We start from the raw sequence: 13,721 nt of genomic DNA, 5'->3' as shown, positions 1-13,721 counted from the left end.
GTTGGGAGAGGAATTGGGTGATATGGTGCAAGATATGATGCTTGCATCATGGACCAGTGGTATCTCCCATAGATCTCCGTCCCTAACTGCATGCCCTCCGCTACTATTTGTGCTAAGTCCCTGGGATGGTTTATGAGAATTGTCACCTCCTGATGATTGACCTCCATCGTGAAAGTTAATGCATGATTCTATAATCCTGTCTCGAGCCAGGAAGTTAGATGTGTTGGTGCATGGGGGGTTTGAGCTGTGTAGATAATGGTATTGGGTTCCATTATCAAATGAGGAGGAGGATGGGAGAATGGAGTGTTGGTGTGTTGGAGACGATGAGTGGGTTGCCTGGGTGAAGTTTGTGGTCTGCGTAGATAATTAGATTGGGTGAGAACATCTTCTTGATTGATGGATTGGGAGTGTGGTTTGAGTGTAGTATTTGGTTTAACTGTATTGAATATATTCGGATTTGAATGAACTATAGCTGAAGATAATTCTATGGTAGTTTTGGGTGGTTTGAATGACTGATTTGTTGGTTGTGTGTTTGAGTGGTTTGAAGGGGTGGGAAGACCATCATACCCTAGTTGCATGGGAGCTATAGGGTTATTCATTGTTGTTTGTAATCCGATTATGGGGTGATTGGGTAGATTTTTTGTTAGGTTTTCTTGGGATGGTGAATAATGAGTGTTTGGACCAAGGAAGATATTTTGCATGTGGGTGTACCTATCGTGGCTATCTGCGACTTGGCTTTGAATAGCCTTCATTTTGTAATTGGGCCGATTGGGAAGGCAATTGAGTGGAAATTAAAGGAGGTAATAGGTTATTGTCATCTAGTGGATTAATTGGATTAGACTTATCCAAATCATTTGGTATTAGGGTAGCAAATTGATTAGCGGTTAGTAGAGGGGTTATAGGTTGTTTAGGACTATTATGAGTAGTAAGTATAAGAGTAGTATTATTAATGGTTAATTTTGTAAAAGGAAGATTATTAGGGGTTGTGGATACATACTTACCTGAAGACTTTGTAGGATTATCACCCAAAGGTTGCCTTGATTGTAGTTGATTTGCTTTGTAAGGATTGATTGGCATGGAATTTTTTCGTTTGGGTAATTGCACTGTCTGCCATTCCTCAGTAGATGTAACATGATTATTTGCAAAGTTAGGGGTAGAAATGGTTGAAAGTGTATTGGTTGCCATATCAGTAGTATGTTTATCTTGTAATTGATAGGTACAAACCCTTTGATTATGCCCCATCCGACCACACTTAGTACATAACAAATTTAATCCTTCATAAAAAATATTTTGCTTATGATTTCCAAGGTAAATATGTGTACGTAAAGGTTGATCCATTGGTATTTCAACACATAACCTGGCATATCTTCCTCTAGTTGTTGAAGAGGTGCAAGTATCAATAGTTAATAATATCCCAATTTTGTTACCTACTTTCTGAAGAATCTGAAAATCATAAAATTTCGTAGGTAATTCCGGTAATCGCAACCATATAGCAGAATAAGTTATTTTTGTTTCAGAAGCCATAAATTTAGGTTCCCATTGACGAACAGATAGGAAGTGATTTAAGATGAACCAAGGTCCATCATGTAGTGCATGATTCTTATTTTCTTCTTTTTGAAATTTAAGAAGAAAAAAATCCGATCCTAAACCAATGAGAGGTAGATTTTCAGTGGGTTGCCATAAAGTATAGATTTTTTGCCTAAGTATTTGATGTCCAATCTTGCGTCCATATACTTTTACAATTTACTGCATGTTGCCATGGTTTGTATATCCTATTTTTTTTCCTCAAGAGAAATTGGAATGAAATTGGATGGATCATTTGGTGTATCCAGTTCATCATTTAGCACCAATCCAAGTTTTAACGGTGCATGTTGGGTAGTTGGTGTATAGGTATCATTAGAGGAGATTAGTGTATTTAGATAGGATTTTGTATTTGAAGCAGTAGGATTTTGTGTAGGTTCCATTGTATCAATAATCATGTTAGTGTCTAAGGTTGTGGAAAGATTGGTTTTGGAAGGTTGTGATGGTGGTGAAGGTGGGGTAGTGGAGATATCCGGTGGTTTAGGTGGAATGGAAGATGACGGTGGAGAGTGAATATTAGAGAGCATTTTTTGTTTCTATTTTTCTCGAAAACCCTTCCCATAAACCTGATAGGAAGCTATTCCTTCTTTGATGACCTTATACGATGTAAATCTGAATTAATCAAAATTCACGAATTTTGGATACCAGATGATTTTTAAATATATAAAAAAAATAAGGAATGTGGATCTTCTCTAAACAATGATATCGCGATATTTTGTTCCCAGATTATATTTATCTTGCTCTCTTTTTCCTTTCAAATTAAAGTCCTTAAAAAATATATAAAAAAAATAAGGAATGTGGATCTTCTCTAAACAATGATATCGCGATATTTTGTTCCCAGATTATATTTTTCTTTCTCTCTTTTTCCTTTCAAATTAAAGTCCTTAAAATATTTTAATTAGCAAACATCGACAAAAGTACCTATTACTAGACAAATATAGCTATTAATATCCTAATACTTAAAAATCATGATTCCGTACGCTCCTTCCCTCGCCAAGCCTGAAGAAAGGAGAACATGCATATGCCTAATAATTTATTTCTTTGGCTCTCTTATCCCTTGGTAAGAAGAAAAGATATTCAAAATCCTACATTTTTTATCAACTTAACAATGTTGTTTTGTCAAGAAAGTATTGTTATTATAACTCTTTTAAAGTTACTTTTGTAAATTATAGAGCTACTCGATTAATGAAAAACCAGATATACAGGAAGTGTTGAAACAAACTGCTAACCAAGGAAAGAATGCAGAAATTACAATTTCAAGTAGATGATCAACACAGTTACCTATGTGATCAGACTCAGGTGGAGACACAGACACACCTCTTTGGACAATGCAAATGGATAGCAATCCTAAGGGATAAGTTGAGCATCTAGATGGGCATCAAAATTCACAACAGTGAAGCTAGTAAGTTGATCAAATGGATCCAAAGGAGAAGATTGAGCCAAGTCCAGAAGGAAATAATTGTTGCTGTATGGGGTGCAATGTTGTATTACACCTGGCAAGCAAGAAACTGGAAAATATTTAGGAAAGTAAATGTAAGCATAGACCTTGTAAATGAACAAATTAGAAAAGAGATTGTAAATAGATTGGAGACATTGTATAGGAAAAAAAGAGATAGGAAAAGAAAGGTGTTGATTCAGAAGCTATGTAACTAGATGTGCTGATATGCTTGGAGATCTAGAGTCTGGATCTCCGGATCCATTCAAACACTAGAGGCTCGTAGGATGTAAAAACTGATTTGATTGTTATGGTAATATTCATATTTGTTACCACAAAAGATATACATGAAGCCTTTTACGGTAAAACAAAAAACAAAATGAGATCTCTACAAACTTTACAAAAGAAAGGAAAAAAAAAAAAAAGAAAAAACCGAAGTCGTCTCGAGTTATTGATGGAGGTGATGCACAAGGAATTATCCTAGCATCAAAGTACTGTACGTACAAACATTGAATTTATTGTACTAGACATTTTAGAGGAAAGAGTTCCATCCTTTTACATGAGATTGTATATATAATTGAGGTCAATATTAGCAAGGGAAAAAAGAATATTTTTCCTGAAGGCAAGAAATATTTATTAAATAATCAAAGCCAAAATAGAATTACATCATGAAAATATCCTTGTTTTCTAAATGAGAAGTAACAGAAGAAAGAATAACTATAGAAAAAAAGAATTTTAACACATAATATACCGAAGTATCCTTAAATTCTTGTGATGTTTAACGGGTCATTCTTCATATTAAAGCATATTGCTAAAAATAAAATAAAATAATTAAAACCAAAATATTTCTACAATTCTAATTTTCAAATTTAAAATATAACAGAAATTTCCTTCAGTAAAGTTGTTGGAGTGCTAATTTTTGGAATCAAAACATGTGAACAAAAGAACATTTTAAATTTCCTTTCCAAGAAAATAAACAATCCACACACACCTACCACCGCCTTTGCTTTTAAAATAGGAATATTCGTCATTTAACTTTACTATAATTGTACAATTGGAAAAGCATACCAATTATCTCACTCCCCTCAGCAGAGAATCTCACACTCTGCGAAAAATGGCGGAGAAGAAGCGATTGGTAACTGTTGCTGCTCTGCAGTTTGCCTGTACCGACGATGTCTCCACCAACGTCGCCACTGCCGAGAGGTTTTTTTTCCTCTTTCTTTCATAGCCCCTTTTGCATATATGTATTTAATTACTTATATGGCCAGTTTTGGTTACTTTTTCAATTTCAGTATAAATACAATTAGGATTTTTAAAAAGTTGAAGACTTTTGTTGTGTCCTCATATGTCAATCACAATTAGAATGTTTTTGTAATATAAGAGGTTAATTTTGTAGCTCACTGGTACAGGAATTGGTATTTGGTATCATTCAGCAAATATGAGCCCGTTTGGATTGGCTTAAAAAAAGTGGCTTTTAAGCACAAGTGCTTAAAAGCACTTTTTAAGTGCTGGAGCTTGTTTTATAAATAAGCAGTTACGTGTTTGGATAAAAGTGCTGAAACTTAAAAAAAGTTGTTAAAGTGTTTGGTAAACAAGTGTTGTTAAGCACTTTTTCTTTTAAAATGACTGAAATATCCTTAAAGCTGATAACACTAAAAATAAGCTTATTATTACAAGTTTTTAATGCTAAATTGATTCCTATTCAAATTTATGTCTTGTTCTCGTTAAGTTCTCAATGATTTGATAAAACAATTTTAATATATATAATTATTTATTTAATAACATATAATAATAATTTGACTAAAATAACCACTTGGCCAATGGCATATAATAATAATTTAACTAGTTTACTACTATGCCAATGAACATATAAATGAAATATATTTAGATGTTTCTAACTTTCAAATCTTTTTTGTGTGAATTGCCTGTCAAATTTGACTCGTGATGTTTATTATAAAAAATATTGTGACGGGAAAGGAGCACCACTGGAAAAGAAAGGAAGGAAAGGAAAAGATGGGAAAATAATAATGAAAGAGTAAAGAAAGGAATAAAAGGAAAAGAGAGGAAAGTTATGGAAGAAGAGGAACAAGAAAGCAAGGCTACTGCAACAGAACGGAGAAAAGAAAAAGATAGCATATTTTAGGTTTTAGGGGTAATTTCGGGATTAAGAAAAATTATAAGGGATAAGAATGTAATGTACTTGGTCAAAGCAATATGGCTTTTAAGCCAATTTAGAAAAAGTTGGGTAAAACTTATTGCTTTTAGCTTTTTTAAGCANTTGCTTTTAGCTTTTTTTAAGCAGATTTTAACTTTTTTTAAGCTCTTTTTTTTGGTTGCCAAACACTTCCACAAGTTAAAAAGGGCTTAAAAGCTGGTTTGACCAGCTTTTAAGCCCATCCAAACAGGCTCTATGTATTCTTTAGATTTGCAAAAGGGGAATTATCTTGATGACATTTAGGGGTCGTTTGGTTTATAAACCAGTGGTGCAGGAATTGTAATGCAGAGATTATTTTGAAATCGGGCCTTTGGTTATTTGTACTAAAAATGGGGGGTGTTAATGATGGGTTTGAGGAAAAGACATTAGGCTAATTTTGCTTTTTAGTGTTTAATCTTTGTATTGTTATACCATGCTATAGGCGGGAAATAATACACCAATTGCTGTAGTAAAGTATACTAAGACTAGCTACGCAAGATTCAAAATACAACCAAACACCGGATAAAGCAGTACCAAATTTTATACCATGATTTCATCTTATACATCAAAACCAAACAGGTCCTTACATATTGTGGCTCTAAGATTATGGCTTTGATACAGATTGGTTAGAGCTGCTCATCAGAAGGGTGCAAATATCATCCTCATACAGGTACAAGACTGCCCCATTGTTGGAATATTTGGCTATTACACGAGAACCCATGTGTGAACATGTTGTCAGCTTTTTTATCCATTGTTCCTTGTTCAAGTGCTGGAACTTTATTCCCGAGCTGTTTGTTTTCCCTCGAATTGTGGTAGTTTACACTGAGATTGTTGAAAGTGATATTTAAAGGTTTGGTGGTCTTTAATAGGTTAGAGATGAGACCTTTGGCGTGTCTTAGGGCATAGCTTAATGGAATGCTAGTCTGGTCATACCTGTCAACAGCATGTTAACTGACACTAGGAGTTGCTTGGCCAGTTCTTATGAGAGTTCCTGATCGAATGGTCCCTTAAGTTTGGGAGAAGATTTATTTCCATAAATGTAGTACAACTCTGAGCATATTTGAGAACTTTCGGTCTCTGTTAACAAACTCTGTAAATGTGATGGAATGGTTGTTGTGCTTTGTTATTTTAAACTAGAAGCATCTTTGTCTTGTTTATTCTGCAATTCAACTGTGGATGCAGAATTACATGTACAATCGAGATAGTCAATATCATTTCTAAGTCACAACTAGCCAAATAGTAAAGTACTTCAAAACTTTCTGCTCATAAAGGTTATTACCACTCCCAATAATAACAGCACCTAAATAACCATGGCTGCTGGACAACTGTCTTTTTCCAGGATATTGAAACCATTATAAAAATAACTATACATGAAAACATTAAGAGAGAGTGAGAGAGAGAGTGAGAGAAAGACAGATAAGAGGATAAAGAACAATCTATTGAATATCAGACCATTATACTAATATAATAGGCAAGTGTTCAAAAATTTAAGCGAAAATAAGTATATGTCGTGAATACTTAGCATAAAGCATGTGCTTGCTCCAAAACCAGATGAAGAATCTTCACATAATAAATAAGCTCAGGTAAGGGGCACGGAAAGGAAGAACATGATAAGTGAGTCGATAGGGATTACTAGAAATCAATAGGCATGATATTCAGAATTGAAGTTTCACTGATCGATTAAAGTAGTATGATGATTCTCCTTGCTCTTCCTGTATTTTATCCTCTTTCGGGCGTCCTTTCAACCATTCTTTTCTCTGTGTATATATATTTCTTATGTGTTTGTGTAAAAATTCTGTCTCTTTCTCCGCTTGATTTTTGTTTCAGTTGCTTAGTCTAACCAGTTCCTTCGCCTGCACCCCCATTCTCTTAAGCATTTAGAGCTTTATTCAGAAATAGTTCTGAAAATTTCCTGATAACTCCTAGCTCCCTCCTGACCTCTTTCATAACTCCTGTGCTTCTTGGTCCATGCATTGCAAGTGTGGAAACGTAACTTGAATGCAGAGAGAGCAAGTACCATTTAATGGCCAGTAAGGTTGGAAAACAATAGCGGGTCTTTAACAGAGTGCTGGGTCATTTCATACGACAATTTTGTCCTGTTGTTACTGGCTCTTTTTCGTAGACAGGTGTGAGAATGAGGGATAATTGCTGAAGCAGGGAGGTGGTTATAGAAGGAACCATGAGCAGCGTCGGACCACTTTGTCACATTTAATGGAGCTTGTTAACTGATAGCAGAAGCACTCAGTTTTTTTAAATTTAAGTAAGCGACTAACAATTGCTATCAAAGCAAGAAGTATAGACTATAGACTTGTAGGGCATATCTCACAGCTACTAAACTTAAGGGGTTAGATATGCTCGCGATCATAATATAAGGACAAAGATAAACGTCCCCCCCAAACTTGTAGGACCATTTGAGTTAAACTCGTCTTTGTAGTTTCCTCTTGTCTACTTTCTTGCTCATGCTAATGCGTAACAAAGTAGTTCAAGAAATCTGTGCCACTTCTGTTCCAGATTGGAGCATATTCTGGAGACGTGGTTGGTACTTGGCTTGGTTTCAACTCGCTTCAAACAGCCTTGAAATAGAAATGTTCATTTGGTTTAGCTGTTAGATTCAAGAGAACATGATTGGGAAGTTAGCTAAAATGAACGGAGAAGAATATTAAAACTGGTTATATAACATATTCGAGTCGGAGACATTTGCGAATATTCCAGTATCCTACAACAACAACAAACCTAGTGTAATCCCACAAGTTGGGTTTAGGGAGGGTAGTGTGTACGCAGACCTCACCCCTATCTTGTGGAGGTAGAGAGGCTGTTTTTGATAGACCCTCGGCTCAGGAAAAGCATAGTAACAGCATAGTTGAAAAGTATTCAAGTATCCTCCGTTAAGTAATTAAATCTTACCAACGGTTTTGTCAATAATCTTCCCCATTTAAGTTGGCCCAAGACTGTTCACTTCCATAATCTCATCATTACACATCAATGAGTGTTCGGAGTTAAACAAGAGTAGTAAAAATGTAAAATATTTAAGTTTAACGGGGTTTTAAGATAAATATGAGAGAAGCTGTGCCTGAATCCTGAACAGCTGTCCCCCCCCCCCCCCCCACAAACACCCCATACGGGGTTTTTTTTTGTGTGTGTGGTGGGGGGCAGTATGAGCAGGCCTTGAGAAAAAAAAGATTCGGTTTGGCCTGAGTGTGTCAGAAAGGTTCAGATTTGGTTAAAACATATGAACTTAAGTGAACTGACTGAAATTGATGCCAGTTGAAGCTATTGAAGTGAATCAAACTTATGCAGTGTTGGTTACTGTAATTTCAGCGTATGGTACTGGTTTTTCTTGAATCTTTAGAGGGGGAGTCTAACTCTTCCGTTATATATTATCATTATACTTTAGTATAAGTATCCTTAGGAGTGTGGCTAACAAAAAGAAAGGATTTAGAGCTAAGGTGTTTACAGTGTTATATAGGTGTTGGTAACTAATAAGTAATAACTATAGAATGAGGTAAAAAGTTGTATATGATTGTTTAAGTGTTAATGATTACTGTCCTAAGGAGTTGTCAGATCAATTTGAATTGACCTATCACTTTGACTAGTAATCTTGTTTAGCTCAGCATTTAGCAGTTGTGCTTATTCTTGACACAAGTGATTAAGCTAGACAGTTTCGAGTTTCTAATGATATTTTTATAGAGTTAGGGTGATACTCTTGAAGTTTGTAGTCCTATGAACTACTTTTTGAAAGTATTTGGTATTCATCTGCATGTCTGCAGTCCAGTTTCATTGATACTTCCCTATTTACATCTCAGGAGTTGTTCGAGGGTTATTACTTTTGTCAAGCTCAAAGGGAGGACTTCTTCCATGGAGCAAAACCATATCAGGGGCATCCAACCATTGTGAGGTGAAAATTCTGATTACTTCTGGTGTCTTATTGCTGGTTTCGTTAGCATATGTGTCAAGGTTCCAATAACAACCTGGCTTGTTCTTTCTATGTGCATGTTTGTAGGATGCAGAAGCTTGCGAAGGAGCTGGGAGTGGTTATACCAGTTAGTTTCTTTGAAGAAGCAAATAATGCGCATTACAATTCTGTGGCTATTATTGATGCTGATGGCACAGATCTTGGACTTTACAGGAAGTCCCATATTCCCGATGGACCTGGTTAGTAAAACTTGTAAGAACATTCCAAAATCATTGTGCTACTTGTCATTATTCTGTTAGATTCCCTTCAACCACTTTCTTCAATACTCCTTTTTTATCCTCTTAAATTGTTTGTCTCTGCAGGTTATCAGGAAAAGTTTTACTTCAATCCTGGTGACACTGGTTTTAAGGTAAGGAATACTAAGTCCTGTTACGATATTGTGATAGTGATATTTTTCCTGCTTTCCCCTTTGCTCATGGACGTAATGGTGTTCATAAACAGGTGTTCCAGACTAAATATGCAAAAATTGGAGTTGGTAAGAGAATATATGTTGTCATGGTTGTTCTTTAGGTTTCATTGTGTTCTCTCTACCTTTGATGAACATTTGGATACATAGGAGAAAAATAAAAGTTTGCTGCTGTGGGCAAAAACCTTAAATCTCCAAAAGTACTTACATACACTTCACTTTGTAATTTTAAGATTTTATTAAAGAGGACAAAGATACTCTTGTTGTACATACAGTGAAAACTGAAGATACACTACCGGTAGTATTGACTGTTATTAAATTCTGTCCAGCAATTTGCTGGGATCAGTGGTTTCCTGAGGCAGCTCGAGCTATGGCACTTCAAGGTGCAGAAGTACTGTTCTATCCTACTGCAATTGGTTCTGAACCTCAAGATGATGGACTTGATTCTCGTGATCACTGGAGGAGGGTGATGCAAGGACATGCTGGAGCTAATGTGGTAAGCTTTATTTTTCATTTTTAACTTTTTTTCGTTAAGAATGATAAGTAAAAGGGATGTTTATGTTGGCATGAGCAGGATAGCCTAGTTGCAAGGATCCTCCACCTTCAATCATAAGATTTTAGGGGTTCGAGTCACCGAGGGAGCAAAAGTGGGAAAAGGGCCACTATTCGACTCCTGGGCAAGGGGTTGGGATGGTGGGGTTTTAGCATAGCCAAAAAAAAACAAGGAAAGTTGTGTCCCAAGCTAGAATTTTGTCCAGCTAAAATGTTAATTATGCATCTTGATCCTTGTTTATTAATTTTATTATACACCGAGCTGCTTTAGCTTATTCTTTTCTTTTAATCATTCTTTTGCTCGGCTGAGCAACGTACCTGCATTACAATTGGGTAAAAATCTCTGTAAGGGACAAGAATTGAAGAGATGTACAACAAAAAGTTTATGCAAGAAAAAGGAAACACTGAGTCATGCCCCTCTTATATATTTGCTGGACAGATTGGAATAGCCATCAAAGGTGCTTTTCCTCTCTTAACCAACCCCTTCTATCATAGCTCCTATTTGAGCTTAAAACTGGACTATTTCAGTTGTTCCCTGTGTGTTTTCTTGGTGTGGGTTTCTTCCTCAACTCTAGGGCTGACATTATATGTACCCCAATCTGGATTCATATTCTATTTGATGTGCCGTATATATATACACACACACACACACTGCTAATCAATTCTTCACGACAAGCATAGCAATTTACTGTACACTATGTATGCCATTTTCCTATGCATTCTCTGTGTAGAAAAGGAAACCAACAATTATTTGCAACTTTTAGTAAAAGAAGAATTTCGATTTCTGTGGTTTTAGTACACCAAATAAAACCAAACTCGAATTGTTGGTTCTCAACTCATTTTACAAGACCAAAGCCAAGAAAGTGACTTTTAAATTTATGGTTTGGTTTGAATCAATTTGGTTCAGTTTTTTTCTAGAAACACTTTGTCCACTTTAATTTTTATCGTGTTCAGGTACCTTTAGTAGCTTCAAACCGCATTGGAAAGGAGACAATTGCGACAGAGCATGGGAAAAGCGCGATAACATTCTACGGCTACTCTTTCATTGCAGGTAAGCTATTTGACAAAAATCTGTAGCTATAGAACTTGAAAAACATCTATCGCCTTATGTTGCTAAGGGGCTCTGAACCTGGTTTAAAAATGAACAGGGCCCACTGGGGAGTTGGTAGCAGCTGCTGATGATAAAGAGGAAGCTGTTCTTGTAGCGCAGTTCGATCTGGACAAAATCAAGTCCAAAAGGCAGAGTTGGGGGGTATTTCGTGATCGACGCCCTGATTTATATAAGGTTCTTTTGACATTAGATGGAAGCAACCCAGTCAAGTGATTCAAGATGGACCAAGTATCGCCTATTCTCCTGCCCTTTTTTTGTTGTTGTCAATCTTATCAATAAAAGAGTGAGGACTTAAATATAATCTTGTATTCAAGTTCTGTTGTCGTGTAACTCGTTATATGCTGTAATCTGTCACATGCTACACTTTCTGCAATGAATGGCAGAGTTAGGGATTTTGAATCCCTCAATGTTTCAGAAGTAGCATGAATGTGCAACTTTGGTGGTTTTTGTCTCATCCAAGTAGTGAACACATTCATCATTGGGACCTTGATTTGTATTTGTTTACACTGGTGGATGGCTGTTCTGGAAGATCCCATTTTAGAAAACCATTTCCAGACATATACCTTGATTTGTCAATTTCTCAATATATCTCTGAAAGCATTGGAGCTATATCTGGTGGTCCACAATATCTTTCATCGTATCATTTTCTTGATTTTTAGATAGAGTGATTGCGTTTTCGGTCCTTCTATATTCTGTTTTTGATCCATTTAGATTGAATGAACATATTCTTTGCCTTATATTTAGTTTGGAATTGTTTCTTGTGGAATGAATGATCCAATTGCTACAGCCACTTGGAAACACCAAGGCCACAGATTTATTCTGCTTAGAAAAAATCTATGTTTTGATGAATAAATATTTTATTATGTCATGCACTAACAATGTGAAAAACATACTTGTCATATTACAAAGAAAAACAAGGTACGAGGTAGAGTTATTATATAAAAAGGTAAGGTAAAGGATAAAATAGGATTATTTAATAAATAAGGAAGTGCAAGATGAGAAAAAAAGACAAGGTAATAATGTGACCATACCAAATCGGTCGTAAAGTGGTACTTTCGGCGTATATAGTAACGAATTTAACAACACGATATAATAAAATTAATTAAAAAATCAAAACAAACATTATATTTAAAGTAACAGCACGATACAATATAACTATTCAAACAAGCTGTAAGCTTTTGTAGGAAAAGTGATTCCATATTGGTGGGGTAGTTGAGGTGCGTCTGAGCTTTGCTCAAACAACATTGTTGTTGTTGTTGTTGTTATTGTTGTTGTTATTTTAATTATTTTTTCCTTAAAAAAAAAGGAGTTTCTGTGGCCTATGAGGCATTGTAAAATATCCTCTTTTGTGGGTTGCCCTCAGTGATGATTATGTTGCATAGGGTTCTGTGATGTTTTGTTATCTTTTCTCATCTAGTCCATACGAATTCTTTGCTTGAAAAGGGCATCCCTATTATCACAGGAAAAGCGTCCTGTTTGTTAGACTGATTTGAAGGTGTTAAAACTACAAATGTCAAAACTTTTCTCCATTTTACTTTGTGATTGTGAGAGAAACTGATATTTTTATTTGGTAAACTCACGTTGGCTCTTTCTTAGAGTGTCTCTTCTGTTGGTCCTAAGGACATTGGTAGGTTTTTGAGGATGTCTAGTTAGTGATTCGGATTGTTACATGTGTCTACAAAAATTAGAATATAGGTGGCTTCTTTAGGTCATATTCATATACTTTCGGCTACAAAAAGTTGTAGATATTTTGCAGTCTATCTTCATCTGAACATAGGATTACTGTGTCTTTGAGCTACCTCCCTTGTCCCATCTCCTAGAACCCCTCCACCCCCAAATGACATTCGAAATTCCTTTTTTTTTTTTTTAAGAGTTTAAGTTTTATGTACGGATGGAATAAAAAATACTGAGGAGCCTTTTAGTTGAAGGGATTAAGTAAGTTACCCCGATTTAAAGTTTGGGATAAAATGTATTATATATTTGGTTGAGGGCATTAGTTAGAATCAGAATAAGTTTTATACCTGGGAATATTTATCCCATATTGAAAGTAGAATAAATAATCCTAGTTATAATCGTGGTTATAATTCCAGAATAACCTGTGATTGAACCGAACGACCCCCGATTCTACTTAAAGTAATTTGCTATAACAAGTTACTACATTAATAGTATAATTTTTTTTTGTTTTACAGTTGGTCTGTATAATAAAGACACTGGCTATCAGTATTCGGGAAATTTTTTCATCCAAACAAGTAGTGACAAGTTCAATTTATAGTACGCGAAATGTTTATCTTTTTCTTAAACAGAAATTCAATTCACAGTAAAAAAAAAAAAAAAAAAAAAAAAAAAAAAAAACAAATATTATAGGATGTAGCAAGTGGTAGCTTTTTGTACAAAGTATCCCGCATTTCTGCAGGGTTTAGGGTCGCACCCCAAGAAGTGTGATGTAGGATGTAGCAAGTAAATAATAAA

At 35.4% G+C, this 13,721-nt stretch overlaps 1 protein-coding gene across 1 annotated transcript; it reads left to right on the top strand.

Annotated features, from left to right (window-relative positions):
* The first annotated feature begins 4,026 nt into the window (after positions 1-4,026).
* Positions 4,027-11,861, top strand: LOC109218257 (N-carbamoylputrescine amidase). Its single transcript, XM_019382610.1, has 9 exons — positions 4,027-4,219; positions 5,832-5,880; positions 9,014-9,105; positions 9,211-9,362; positions 9,486-9,532; positions 9,625-9,658; positions 9,919-10,085; positions 11,096-11,192; positions 11,290-11,861. Exons 1-9 carry the CDS (start codon positions 4,131-4,133, stop codon positions 11,463-11,465), a joined length of 903 nt encoding a protein of 300 aa, XP_019238155.1. The 5' UTR covers positions 4,027-4,130; the 3' UTR covers positions 11,466-11,861.
* Positions 11,862-13,721: the final 1,860 nt, after the last annotated feature.

The sequence above is a fragment of the Nicotiana attenuata genome, unplaced genomic scaffold, assembly GCF_001879085.1.
Source record: "Nicotiana attenuata strain UT unplaced genomic scaffold, NIATTr2, whole genome shotgun sequence".
In the NCBI taxonomy this organism is placed as follows: Eukaryota; Viridiplantae; Streptophyta; class Magnoliopsida; order Solanales; family Solanaceae; genus Nicotiana; species Nicotiana attenuata.
Note: the sequence above shows the minus strand (reverse complement) of the source record. Positions and strands in the feature narration are given on the sequence as shown.